Source organism: Pan troglodytes, chromosome 19 (genome assembly GCF_028858775.2).
Source record: "Pan troglodytes isolate AG18354 chromosome 19, NHGRI_mPanTro3-v2.0_pri, whole genome shotgun sequence".
In the NCBI taxonomy this organism is placed as follows: domain Eukaryota; kingdom Metazoa; phylum Chordata; class Mammalia; order Primates; family Hominidae; genus Pan; species Pan troglodytes.
The window spans coordinates 77953304-77967706 of record NC_072417.2 but is presented as its reverse complement, the minus strand read 5'-3'; the positions used below and the strand labels follow the sequence as shown (position 1 = coordinate 77967706).

At 43.5% G+C, this 14403-nt stretch overlaps 1 protein-coding gene and 1 long non-coding RNA gene across 3 annotated transcripts; both read left to right on the top strand.

Annotated features, from left to right (window-relative positions):
* Positions 1–3633: 3633 nt before the first annotated feature.
* On the top strand, positions 3634–7535 carry LOC129135365 (uncharacterized). 2 transcript variants are annotated; one of them, XM_016932763.4, is made up of 3 exons: positions 3634–5533; positions 6452–6537; positions 7401–7535. In XM_016932763.4, the coding sequence occupies exons 1-2, from the start codon at positions 4773–4775 to the stop codon at positions 6516–6518; spliced, it is 828 nt and encodes a 275-aa protein (XP_016788252.3). In that variant the 5' UTR covers positions 3634–4772; the 3' UTR covers positions 6519–6537; positions 7401–7535. The 2 variants fall into 2 exon arrangements, 1 of the variants encoding a protein (XP_016788252.3); XR_008540534.2 differs by lacking the exon at positions 3634–5533 and adding an exon at positions 6002–6142.
* Positions 7536–10032: 2497 nt separating this feature from the next.
* LOC454826 (uncharacterized) lies at positions 10033–12917 on the top strand. Its single transcript, XR_010153362.1, has 2 exons — positions 10033–10166; positions 12711–12917. It is a non-coding gene; the product is annotated as an uncharacterized LOC454826 (long non-coding RNA).
* Positions 12918–14403: the final 1486 nt, after the last annotated feature.

Genomic DNA, 14403 nt, shown 5'->3' with positions numbered 1-14403 from the left:
CCACCATGCCCGGCCAAGCACATCTTTTTAAAACAAAAATAAGATTACAACATATAGGCCAGGCAAGATGGCTCATGCCTGTAATCCCAGCACTTTGGAAGGTGGAGGCATGCAGATGGCTTGAGCCCAGAAGTTCAAAACCAAAACAAGCCTAGGCAACATGGTGAAACCCCTTCTCTACAAAAAACACAAAACATTAGCCAAGTGTAATGGTGCATACCTATAATCCCAGCTACTTGGGAGGCTGAGGTGGGAGAATCACCTGATCCTGAGACGTCCAGGCTGCAGTGAGCTGTAATCACACTACTGTACTCCAGCCTGGGTGACAGAGTAAGGCCCCGTCTCAAAAATAAATAAATAAATAAATTACGACGTGTAAACATTTCTGTGTCACACTTTATTTCCCCTTAGCATTTCTCTAGGTCACTACTGTCTTTGAGAAATAATTTTTTTTTTTTTTCTTGAGACAGTCTCGCTCTGTCGCTCAGGCCGGAGTGCAGTGGTGTGACCATGGCTCACTGCAACCTCCTTCTCCCAGGTTCAAGCGATTCTCCTGCTTCAGCCGCCTGAGTAGCTGGAACTACAAGCATGTGCCACCACACCTGGCTAATTGTTGTATTTTTAGTAGAGACCGGGTTTCGCCATGTTAGCCAGGCTGGTCTTGAACTCCTGACCTCAGGTGATCAGCCTGTTTTGGCCTCCCGAAGTGCTGGGATTACAGGCATGAGCCACTGTGCCCAGCTGAGAAATGATTTTAAATAGATGCTTAGTATTCTAACATATGAATGTACATGTAATTTATGGTCTATGATTATAATTTATGCTTTTCCAGTCTCCAATAGCTGGATATTTTGATTGTTTCTAATTTTCATAATTATAAATAATATTTTGTTGACTATCCTTAACCATAAGTCTGTGAGATCTCTTATTGGGTCAATAGGTATGAACATTTTAAAAGCTATTAATACTCCATGTCAGGTTGTTCACCAGAAAGATTCGACCTGTTTATACACTCCACCAGGACAGTCTACCATCATTGGACATTATCATCAAATACAACTTTTTAGTAACCATGTTAATGTATCACACAATCAAAAAAAGATCAAGGTTGGGGGGAAATTCATAAAATGGAATGCAAACAAAAATAAATGAACCTAACTATATTTCGTGTTAATAACAATACTACACTGAAGGGCAGAATTGGGAGGGGGAACTAACCTAGGTAGGTAACTTGAACACAGTTATTTTAATATATATCCTCTGGCTATAAAGAACCTTAAATACATACTAATTGGTAGAATTGTTTTCCTGCAGTGCTATGGATTAGGAATTCTGAAATTATTTTTAGTACATATTCTAGTACAGAGCAAATAAAGAAATAAATTGTGAATAACAGGAGCCAGGTTTCTCTCTACTGATGAAGGACATCATACATATGGAAAAATGGAAGGCTAGAATGAATGAACTCCGTGGTGTCAGGCTGGACTGGAATTGGAAATGTCAGTATGGACTCATGTTTTAGTTGTACTGTGGCTACTTACGAAAATGTGCTTGATTTTTGGGAATATACTATGAGGTATTTAGGAGTGCAGGGCATCATGTCTGCAACTTACTTTTTTTTGGAGACAGTCTTGCTCTGTTGCCCAGGCTGGAGTGCAATAACGTGATCTCAGCTCACTGCAACCTCCGCCTCCTGGGTTCAAGCGATTCTCCTGCCTCAGCCTCCCAAGTAGTTGGGATTACAGGCATGCAACGCCACACCCTGCTAATTTTTGTATTTTTAGTAGAGATTGGGTTTCACCATTTTGGCCTGGCTGGTCTCAAACTCCTGACCTCAAGTGATCAACCCACCTCAGCTTCCCAGAGTGCTGGGATTACAGGCGTGAGCCACTGCACCCGCCCCCGGCCTGCAATTTACTCTCAAACAGTTCAGGGAAACAATGTACATTTACATATAGAGAGAGACAGAGATAAAGACACAGAAAGAAAGAGAATGATAAAGAAATGAGGTAAAATGTTAAGTACTGGGGAATCTGGGTGAAGAGAATGCAGGGATTCTTTATACTATTTTTGCCACTTTTCTGTTAGCTTGAAATTATTTCAAAATAAACACTTTGGCCAAATTAGCAGGTAAGAAAAAATTATTAGAGTGGTTTTCGTTTGAGTTCATTCATGTGTTCAATAAAGTTGAACACATGGATGTTAATGAACCATTCGGATTATATGGTTCATATTTTTTGCTCATTTTTATGTCATGGTGTTTTTCCGTGTTGATATGTAAAAGCTATTTTTAAACCCTTCATCCGCCGTATATGTTACATTTCTTTCCTGATTTCTGCCACCTTCTAATGTTGTTACCAACTTTCTTTTCCAACCTTGGGCCACTGGCATATACACTCATTTCTAAATATCAGAACTTGTAGTGTTCTTTGAAATGCAAACAGCCTATGGTTCATTTTGCAACTGCATATTAGTTAACAGGCAAAAATACCTTAGTAAGAGAAAGTGTCTTTTTCTTCTAATAAAAAAAAAAAAAAAAAAAACTAACCCCCCTGAAGCACTAAGGTGTTTGTTTATTTACTTTTTTGAACAGGGTCTCACTCTGTTGCCCAGGCTAAAGTGCTGTGAATCATGGTTCACTGCAGCCTCGACCTCCCAGGTTCAATCCATCCTCCCACTTCAGCCTCCCAAGTAGCTGAGACTACAGGCATGTGTCACTACACCTGGCTTTTTTTCTAGAGATGGGGTCTCCCTATGTTGACCAGGCTGGTCTGGAACTCCTAGGCTCAAGTGATCCTCCTGTCTTAGCTTCCCAAAGTGCTGGGATCATAGGCAGGAGACACCACGCCTGGTAAGTTTTTTAAAAAAAAAAATATTAGACCATGCAAAAACATGCTATCCTAAAATTTTTGAGCAAGTACAAAGTTCACGATTCAGAAATTTAAACAGTTTAAATGCAAAATGAAGTTCTTTTTAATGAATACCAAAAAACTGTCAGGAGATCGAGACCATCCTGGCTAACACGGTGAAACCCCGCCTCTACTAAAAATACAAAAAAAAAAATTAGCTGGGCGTGGTGGCGGGCACTGGTAGTCCCAGCTACTCGGGAGGCTGAGGCAGAAAAACGGCGTGAACCCAGGAGGCGGAGCTTGCAGTGAGCTCAGATACGCAACTGCACTCCAGCCTGGGCGACAGAGTGAGATTCCGTCTCAAAACAACAACAACAACAAAAACAAACAAAAAAAACAACAAAAAAACAACAAAAAAACACTGACTGAAAATCTAGTGAATACCTTTTATGCTTCAGACACCCCGTATGAGAGTCTTTACCCTCAAGCATCTCACAGTTGAGTAAGGGTGACATGTAAGAAATAGGTTACAATCATTGTGACAAGGACAACTGCAGTATTATTATGTACACACAAGGCAATGAACAGGCAGAAGAGAAGTTTTGTCATGAGGCAGGATGAGGCTTTAGAAGAGGTGACAACTAAGCTAAAGAAGCCACTCAGGATGTCAGAAGACAGCCGTTCAGTCAAAAACAGGCACAATATCCAAAGGAACTCATTTGATCCCTAAAATTCTGCTAAGATGTGCTGTAGGCGGGGCGCGGTGGCTCATGCCTGTAATCCCTGCACTTTGGGAGGCCGAGGTAGATGGATCACCTGAGGTCAGGAGTTTGAGACCAGCCTGGCCAGCATGGTGAAACCCTGTCTCTACTAAAAATACAAAAATTAGCCGGGCGTGGTGGTGCGTGCCTGTAATCCCAGCTACTCGGGAGACTGAGGCACGAGAATCGCTTGAACCCAGGAGGCAGAGGTTGCAGTGGGCCAAGATCACGCCACTGCACTCCAGCATGGGTGACAGAGCGAGACTTCGTGTCAAATAATAACAATAAAAGATGTGCTGTAATTGTCTCCGTTTTACAAACTAGTGAAGAGATGAAAAAGAGGTCAAGTAACTGGCACAGGTCCCACGCTAGTGAGGGTTTTGGGATTCAAGCACAGACCACCTTCGCCCCTATGCTACACCACCTCAGGCTGTCGGGAGATAGGCGCCCAGTCAAAAGGCACATAGAAGAAAGCCTACGACTTCTCAAGCATTGAAGCAGGAGTGGCGCATCGGTATGCTCAACTTCAAACTTTGAGAACAGTCATGGTAGGAATGCATTTTATTCAAGAATGGGTTCGGGTGAGGGTGGATATGGGCACTGGTTTCAAAAGACAAATTTGGAGATTTCATGATCCAGAAGGGTGAACAAATAAGGATGGGCTGAGGAGATCCTCGAAGTTGAAAGGTTCAAACACACAGAGTTAATGTCCTCTAAGGAGGGCCAACAAGGGGTTACAAGTGCTGAAGTCATCAAGAAAATGTGCCTGTCTTTCCTGGAGATTGGGAAGGAGAATTAGGATGAGGAAAATCCAGAGGATGGTAAAATGACTTCAAAAGAACTGAGGCCGGACGAGGTGGCTCACGCCTGTAATTCCAGCACTTTGGGAGGGAAAGGCGGGCGGATCACCTGAGGTCAGGAGTTCGAGACCAGCCTGGCCAAAATGGTGAAACCCCGTCTCTATTAAAAATACAAAAATTAGCCGGACGTGATAGTGGGCACCTGTAGTCCCAGCTACTGGGTAGGGTGAGGCAGGAGAATCGCTTGAACCCAGGAGGCAAAGGTTGCAGTGAGCCGAGATTGGGCCACTGCACTCTAGCCTGGGCGACAGAGAGAGACTCCGTCTTAAACAAACAAACAAAAAGCAAGAAAAAGAAAGAGAATGGCGAGGCCCAGAGAGATTGACCGTCCCACCCGAGGCCACAGAACTAGCTCAGCCCTAATGCTGGCCCCGCGGTGCCTTTCCGACCTCACTGCCTCTCCTGGCATCCGGGTCTCGGCCTCGGAGCGCCAGGGACGCCACGAGGACACGCCCCACACTTGCGCGTCTGGGTTCCAGTCCCCGCCGCCCCCAACAAATAAAGAAGGGAAAGTCCTGCGGGTGACTGCCCCAGGGAGCGCCGCGGCTGTACGACAACCTGCGGCGGCCGCCGACTCATTTGGGGGCTACGCTGGTTGCATTCGTCACGCCGGGACGCCTCTCAAACCCGCAGCCTGCCGAGCACGTTCCCACACGGGCGACCCTGGTGACGCGGGCGCGTCTGTGGCTCTGGAGAACCAGGCCGCGGAGCCCCGGCGAGGGCAGACGGGGAACTGGCGACTGCGGGGGCGGACGGCTGGGGCTTGTATTCCCCTCGTGACCCTCTACTCAGGAAAAGGCGAGCCGCGGCCGCCGAACTCCGGCTCTGGCGCGCTCAGGGGCGTGGCGCGGGCGGGTCGTGAGTGGGGCGGGGCCCGGAGAGCGTGTGCGCTGGAGCGGCGCGTCGCGTGGCGCGAAGGGGCGTGGCGCGAAGGGGCGTGGCGCGAAGGGGCGTGGCGCGAAGGGGCGTGGCGCGAAGGGGCGTGGCGCCAGTGGGCGTGGCGCCAGTGGGCGTGGCGTAGTGCGAAGAGACGCGGTGCGCACGCGCGTGAGGGATGTCGCGGGTGAGTGGTGTCGAGGCCTGTTGGGTCAGGGCGGTTCGCAGGTGCTGTCAGAGCTGGGCGGGGCAGCCGGGTCGTAGAGGCGGGCGCCAGTCGCGGTCGGTGGAGAGGGATGAGGATGTAGGAGGGACGGACGTGGCGGAAGCCGCGGGGACTGCGGGGGCGGAGTGCCTCTGGGGAGCCAGGGAGGCCTTTCCAGAGGCTCCTGGGGGAAGAAGAGGCGAAGCGAGAGTCCCCGGGGAAGCCCTACTCCACCCCCAGCCGGAGCCTGGGTTGTGCCTGCACGGACCAGAGCCCACAGTGCGAGTTGCTGTAGGCAACCAGCCAGGGTGGCCAACTTCTCCCGGTTGGCCCGGGATGTTCTGGTTTTGGGACCACAGCGTCCCAGGCCTCCAGCCCACTACAGTGACCATATTGTGCGCCCCCTGCCTATCTTCTCCCGCAGCTTCCCTAGATTAGGCTTGGGAGGCAAGGGGAGGCCTCCTGACTTTTCACACTGCCTTCGTTAGTATAAAGATGAAGGCACACTCCACAACTTCCTTCTGGCCAGGCCCAGACATGTCTGTCCTTGTGAGATAAAAGCTTCCATGGGAGCCTTCCTTCCTAATCAAGGTAGGTAGACCACTGGAAGGTCCATCTGGTTTTATATTTTGTCCTGTAGAAGTCAGATTTCAGCCCAGTTGTGTAGGAGTGAGGATGAGCTTATGCTCTTATCAGAGCTTTGAGTACAGAGACATTTGATCTGGAATTTCAGCCAGCCTCTTCAACCCCAGAATTCAGAGGTTCAATCAGAACAGACATTAGCTTAAGTTTTCCCATCAGTTGTCTATCATTAAACTGGCAAAATCTAGATAATTAGAAAATGTGACAGAGATGATCCAGACAGAGATGTTCAGTTTTTTCCTTGTCTAATTCAAAAAGTCTCGTGGTGGAACATCTGACCCATTCAAGAGGAAGGATGAAAACTCTACATAGGAACACGATGTGAATGGAAGAAACCTGTCATTGTGAGTCTGGCTTTTGATTAGTCATCTGATGTCTTCCCTAATGTGATGTGACTAAGCCGTAGCTTCTCAGCCTGCAGTTAAATTGCAGAAATGATAGGGCTTACATTAGTTTTGTTTTTATTTGATGTTGAAGATCTTTGAGTCACACTAGAAACGAGGAGTATTTTTCATGTGGCACTAATGAGTTAATTCATAATATGATTTTTTGAGACAAAGTCTCTGTTGCCCAGGCTGGAGTGCAGTGGCACGATCACAGCCCACTGCAGCCTCGACCTCCTGGGCTCAGATGATCCTCCCACCTTAGCCTCCCAAGTAGCTGGGACTACAAGTGCACACCACCATGCCCGGCTAATTTTTTTGTAGATATGGGGTTTTGCCATGATGCCCAGGCTGATCTCAAACTCCTAGGCTCAAGTAATCCTTCTGCCTTGGCTTCCCAAAGTGCTGGGATTATAAGCATGAGCCACCATGCCAGGCCAATATTATTCCCCAAAAGAAGGAAATTGGGTGTGAGGTCCTGCTCCTATGGTCACCATGAGATTTTTTGTTTGTTTTGGACTCTTGCCCAGGCTGGAGTGCAGTGGCACGATCATGGCTCACTGCAACCTCAGCCTCCCTGGTAGCTAGGACCACAGGTGTGCACCACTATGCCCAGGGAATTTTTAAGTTTTTTGTAGAGACAGGGTCTCACCATGTTGCCCAAGCTGTTCTCAAACTCCTGGCCTCAAGCAGTCCTCCTATCCCAAAGTGCTGAAATTACAGGCATGAGCCACCACGCCTGGCCACCACTAGTTTTTGTAATGGGAGCAGGTTCCATATGAGATGGAGGAATGGATTTCATGATTGTCTTTTTAATTTCTTAGGTCCCCAAGAAATTGATTGGACATGAGGAAACCACTCTAAGTGTGACCACTCTAAAGCATTAGCAGTCAGTCATTTCACTCTAGGGAGAAATCAGAGCTGTATATGGAGAATAGGTAAAGTCCCCAATATGGATATGTATTTTTATATTTGACTGCTTGTATTTTTTTGTTAGATGCAAATAGTACGGTATTCCGAACTGACACTAAAAATAGCTGTCATCTCAAAGAATCCAGTGCTTGTGTCACAGTATGAGAAAGTAGATGCTGGGGAACAGCGTTTAATGAATGAAGCATTCCAGCCAGCCAGTGATCTCTTTGGACCTTGCATTCTCCATCAGATTGGATCACCTCCCACCCTGAGGCCCGCCAAAACTTTGAACAGTTCTTCAGTCATCCTTACAGAAAGACACCCTCTCCAGACAAACGCAGTATTTATATACAGTCCATTGGTAAATACTGGTAATGTGCTAGTTTTGGTTCGGTTTTGCAATGGTTCTGTTGTCAGGAATAGTCTGGGCTATTGGTCTGATTCAGATGGGCCATTTTAGGATCATTTTTGATATTCATTGCAATGGTACAAGTTTTGTAGCCAAACAGACCTAGAACACTTTTTTTTAATTCATATCAACACCGATGAATGTTAAAGGTGTATTGAAAATTTAGAGTTGGTTTTGTTTCTAATTTGAATCCTCTTACTCATAGACTGGGTAAACACTGAATAATCGTCTTAAAGTCTGTTTTTAAATGTTCTTCCATATTATAGGATCTCTATGAAGCACCAGAATTATCAGTGAAGAATATATTAAATGGCTCATGGGCTACTGTAAAGCATATTTCTATCGCTTGAGAGTAAAACTGCTAGAACCAGTTCCTGTTTCTACAACAAGGTGTTCCTTTAGAGTCAATGAGAACACACAAAACCTACAAATTCATGCAGGTGAATTACACAACTTTGCAATTTGAACTGAGTAAAGGAAGCGTATGTATATAATATACACTCATACATTTATGTATTTCTTCTTAAATAGGGGACATCCTGAAGTTCTTGAAAAAGAAGAAACCTGAAGATGCCTTCTGTGTTGTGGGAATAACAATGATTGATCTTTACCCAAGAGACTCGTGGAATTTTGTCTTTGGACAGGCCTCTTTGACAGATGGTATTCCGTTTTTGGCATTGTTGTTAGAAGCTTCTTCAGCTTGAGAATATTTGAAGATGTTAGAAGAGGGAAAAAATTCCAACCAAGAATCATATTGATATTTAAAACTGTATAGTATTTTCAGTTGAGACATTATGCCATAATGGGAAGTGTGCTGTTGGTAGATTGTGATAATCTAGGTTCTGGTTAGCCACTCACTACCTACAGGACCTTAAAGGTAACAATACCCACATCATGGAGTCATTTGGAGATAATTTACATAAAAGTGCCTGTACATAAAAAGTGTGGATAAGCCTGGACAACACAGTGAGACCACATGTCTACAAAAAATAAAAATTAAAAAAACTAAATTAGCTGGGCATGGTGGCACACACCTGTAGTCCTAGCTATGCAGGAGGCTGAGGTGAGAGGATTGCTTGAGCCCAGGAGGTTAAGGCTGCAGTGAGCCATGATCGAGCCACTGTACTCCAGCCTGGGCAATAAATTGAGACCGTGTCTCAAAAAAAAAAGCATATATAGGCCTGGCACATATATAGCCATTCAGCATAACAGCTAGTAAACGTCAGTAATTCAGTAGCAAGGTGAATTAAGCCAATTACAGTTTGAGCTATCATTAATGGATGTGAAAATCTTGCTAATTGTTTTTCAATTCTTTTCATAGTCATCTTGCACAGTTAGGATAGCCATAGACTAAGTGTTGCTTCTTTCTCATCATACGACATTTGTTTTTTGTTTGTTTTTTAATTTAAAAAGTAAAAACTTCCATCTTTGATTTGAGATACATAATAAACATTGACTCATTAGGAACTCTGCATGGTAATATTGGGGATGGGAAAGGTTCTGGAAACAGGTTATATTTTTAACCTTTTTTTGTCATCTCTCTACTTCTCCCCTCCCCTTCATTTTTGCTCTTACTTCTCTAACTTCATCCCCAATAATCCAAGACAGACTTGAAAGGGAAAAGGCCCCCTAAGGGGAGTGGTTCATTAGTGTTCTGGGGATGGGGAGTAAGTACAGGGACTATCCTGAGAGTTTATGGTCTGTCTGGATGTTACATTAGCCTTAGGATTTGTGTGGGGTGGTAAGCTTTTTGGGACAAATGTTTCTACTAGAGGTGGGGGCTGTAGGGCTATAGAGCCTCTTCCCACTTACTCGTTTATTCTTTATTCTCCATTTATGTGAGGTTTCTTGTGGCCCCCCATGGCCCTACCAACATGCAGTCTTGGAGACGTGGGTCACTACTCTCTTACTGATTTTGGTGGTGTGAGGTAGCTTTTTATCATAAGTTTTCTGTCTTATTACTAACCTGATAGAGATGGAAACATTAAAAATTAATTTTATCTACCTTTCATTTTTCTTTTGATACAGGGTCTCCCTCTGTCACCCAGGCTGATCATGGGTCACTGCAATCTCAGCCTCCTGGGCTGAAGGGATCCTCCTGCCTCGCCTCCGCCTCCTGAGTAGCTGGGACCACAGGACCACCACACCCAGCTATTTTATTTTATTTTTTTTGTCGAGATGGGATCTCCCTGTGTTGCTCAAGCTCATCTTGAACTCCTGGGCTCAAGCGATCCTCCCACCTCAGCCTCCCAAAGTGCTTTGATAAAAGGTGTGAGTCACCACACCCAGCTAAAAAAATAATTTTAAAACCATATGTTCATTTATCTAGATATTACTAGCTAACTTATCTTATGTATTTGAGGAGGTCAGGAAACATTTCCCCAAACTGTTTTTACTTTAATTCTTTTTTTTGTAAGTTTCTTAAATATTACATGACATGAAAGATTTACATAGGAAAGTGGCAGGATTAGACAGTGACAATATCTTAACACAGTGGTCTTGTTTTCTCCAAGTTTACAAAGATTCATATTTTTAAATTGAGAAGCATTGACTACGAAAGAAAATAATCTTCTATTTGTAGGATTATTGGAAGAAAGAAATGTCCTTGCTGAAAGTATTACTGTAGTGAAATATGCTCACACTTGATTGGCCAGAGGGGGTTACTTGTGATACATGAATAGATTTAGTGTTTTCTTAACTTCTAGAATGCTATTTTCCCTAATTTTCGAATATCAGTCCACATTTTCTGGGTGAAGGGAGGTGAGGAAGTTGTTTTTGAATCAAATTAGATTGAACAAACCTACCATGGGTTATTTTCTTTAAAAATTTATTACTTTAAAATAAAAACTGAACGAGAGACATAAATAAAAGTGATCATGTAAACAAGTCGAATTATGAAGCAGTACCCTGTAGGGTGAGTTATGTAGCAAACCGTGTTCTCTGTGCTTGCAGAGATGGTTGATATAACTCTAAATGTAACACAGGAAGTCAGTTACAAGGGTATTTATTCTGGTCACCAGACACTAGTGACATAATAGAGTTGAGCTGCTCTTTAAAAAGGGGGTGGGGGTGGGGAAGGGGACGAGGTTATTCTGTCTAAAGCCGTGGTTTAAAGCATGGGCTTCAAGACGTCAGGGCAGTTGTCCTCAAAGTCAGTGCTGCGTGAGGGAAGGCCAGCAACCCCTCCAGACACAAGTGTAACAGATCTGTTTAGCGTGTCCTTAAAGAGTGAAATCATGACTGCCTATTGTTGATGTGATTTATTTTATTTTATTTGTTTATTTATTTATTTATTGAGATGGAGTCTCGCTCTGTCGCCAGGCTGGAGTGCAATGGCGGGATCTCGGCTCACTGCAACTCCGCCTCCCGGGTTCAAGCCATTTTCCTGCCTCAACCTCCTGAGTAGCTGGGATTATAGGCGCCTACCATCATGCCTGGCAAATTTTTGTATTTTTGTAGAGACAGGATTTCACCATGTTAGCCAGGCTGGTCTTGAACTCCTGACCTCAGGTGATCCGCCCACCTTGGCCTCCCAAAGTGCTGGGATTGCAGGCATGAGCCACCATGCCTGACCCATGTGATTAGTTTTTATGGTTCCTTTTTGAGTACTTGATTTGGAGTACTTGCTACTTTCAGAAAAATACTTCTTTTGTGGGAAAAGACTCTGAAACTTCAGTTTCTCAAGTATTTGACCTCCAGCCCATTAAGTTTTACAAGACAAGGCATGGTGGATAGCAGCAAAGGATTTTGATAGGGAAATCTGGGGCTTCTTCCACTTGGAAGAAGCTGACCGGTGCCCTCTAAACCTTGGCCCTATCTGTTTGCACAAGTTGCAGTGTGCTATTGGCTTCAGCATTGTAGAAAGATATAAAGTAAGTTGAGGGATGGATAGTGTAAAGAGGGGGAAGTGGTTATCTGAGTAGCAAACTGATGTATCTATTATATCCTTCTCTAGAGTTATAATTTATCAGAGGAAATTAGTGTAAAGATAAGCAGGAAGCTGCGGTTTAAAAACATGCGAAGAAATGCCCTTCTTAAAAACTTCAGCTTGCCTTTGAGTGATTTATGCTTACAGTTCAATGAGAAATAGTGGAAGAAATTTTCTGCTTCTCTTCCATTTAGGGCAAGAGAGCTTGACTTTGCAAAACTGAATAAATATTGATATGTGTGGCAAAGTTCATTTTTTAAACCCTATAAGTGTGAGGACAGGATTTATCTTTCCAAATATGGGACAGAGGTATGATGTTCATTAGGAGGAAAAAAGTGATTTTCTTTAAAAAGGAAGAAGGAAAGTACCTAATCTCAGTATGTGTGTGTGTGTGCCCACACTTGCCCACAAACATCAATATACATTCATGTGTCTACTCATGGGTATGACTGTGCATTCAGGTGACTGCACAGAAATGTCTACACATGTGTTTTCACATACATATGTCTACCCATGCCTGTGTGGACACTTATATATGTATATACGTACATGTCAAATTAATATAATGCCTTGTGGAATATTTAGCAAGTTGAGAAAAAATAATATCCTATTATTGCTAGTAACAAAGTGTAAGAATGAGTGTATTTCTTTTTCATCTTTTTTCAGTGCGTACTTTTGACATCATTTGTAATTCTATGTATATTTGGTACGTGCCATTTCACTCAGTATATCATAAGCATTATTTCATATTCACACCATCATTATCAAATGCAGCATCTTCATGGGGTAATATGTCACCCTATGATCTAGAAGCCAATGCTTCTCTCTTGCCTGATAGTATTTTGCTGTGGTTTGTTGAAGTGCGCATCTTTCATGCTTTTCCAGGCACTGGTGAGGTGGATTGATGATGAATCTTCTGACACACCTGGAGCAACTCCAGAACACAGTCGTGAGGATAATGGGAATTTACTGAAACCCGTGGAAGGAAGCCTTTAAGGAATGGAAAGAGTGGATAATAAAATGCCTCACTGTTCTCCAAAAATAAGGACCTTCAAATAGGAGTGATTGAAATAAATAACTACTTGCATGTTATGCTTTCATTTGGGTGGAATACTTCATCAGAATAAACTATTGATCTTGTGCTGTGTCAAAGTAACAGACTAGAACCTTCTTTCAAGTACCTGAATTGAAATGAAACTCATTTTGAATAATAAAAACTCTAGAAACTCTTTATCTTCTCATCTTACTGGCCTGGTCTGTGGCAGCAAGCACATTATTTCCATTCCCCAAATATGTTTAGGTCTCCCAAGAAAGCTGGGACTGGCGGTAATGAGCAAGTAAATAACTTGAAAAAGAACTGTAGATGCCCCAAGGAACCAACCAACATAATTTCCAGGGGGCGATTTTGTTTTTAGAAGAGCTGCTCCCCTCTGTTAGGGCCAGCCAAGTCACATTTTTGGACGTCCGTGGGCTCTGATCACCACAGCCCTCCTCTTCCGTGAGCCTTCCTTACTCTCTCGAGTGCATTAGCTCATTTTTTTTCTTTTGCTGGTTGTCACCTTATTCCTGTTTTAGTTTTTAGCAGCTTAAAATACGACCTCTCAGGAATATTTGCAAGTAAAAATAACAATGGTCCTTACACTACCACAACATTTGGTGGTGGGAGTTCTGTTGCAGGTCTCAGCTATAACATAGTCATTTATGAGGGATCTTACAAATAGTGTGTAATGGTATTTATATTTGTGAGTGTTACACTTTCTCTATAGACTTAGAGCAGCTTTCAGGTTTATTTCAGTAACAATGTCTTTCTCACCTTCTCACATTGTGAAGTGTTTACCTGAGTCAGGGAGAGAGTTTAATGGGGTTATATGTCGGGGTGCCATGAATGCTGATGATGGTCTGCAGGGTGTGAACATCAGCCCCATTGCTACGGGGGTGGACAGGTGGAAAAGCTCAGACTTGACAAACCACCTCTGCTAGATAGATGTATCTTGGAAATCCAGAAATTACAGTGAATATTTTATGGAATGCCAGTGAGCAGACAGCATTTCCCACTTTCCTATCTTACCTTGAGGGTAAGACTTAAAGGTATTTTTTTTTCTTGTAATTTGAAGCCTAAATTCTTTCATTGTTTGATGTATGCAATATGATGTAAGGCACATTTTATACCCCTAGTCAGTGGTTTCCCTTGGATTCATTCTCCTACTTGATTGAACCCATTTAAGTCATTTTAGGAAATGGTGGTTTGCTATTAAAATTAATTGGAGAGAACACTTAGTCATTCTGTTAGCAAAAAGAGACTGATGGAGCATGGTGTTTTATGGATTCTGTTACAGGGCTTATTTCCTCCTTGAATAATGTGCTTTAAAAATTATTGTCCATTCGATTACATTTTCTTTTATTTGCCTACAATGTAAGCACGGTTTTAGTCCTGTAGGTCAGCCTTTCTCACAAACTCTTTTGAACTAAGATTTGCCTAGGTGAATAAATTGGGGATGACGGTTGTCTGGAGAAGGTATAAGGTCCATTTGTGAATACTCTGCACTATGAGACCAGGAGAAAAATCATCTAAGAAATC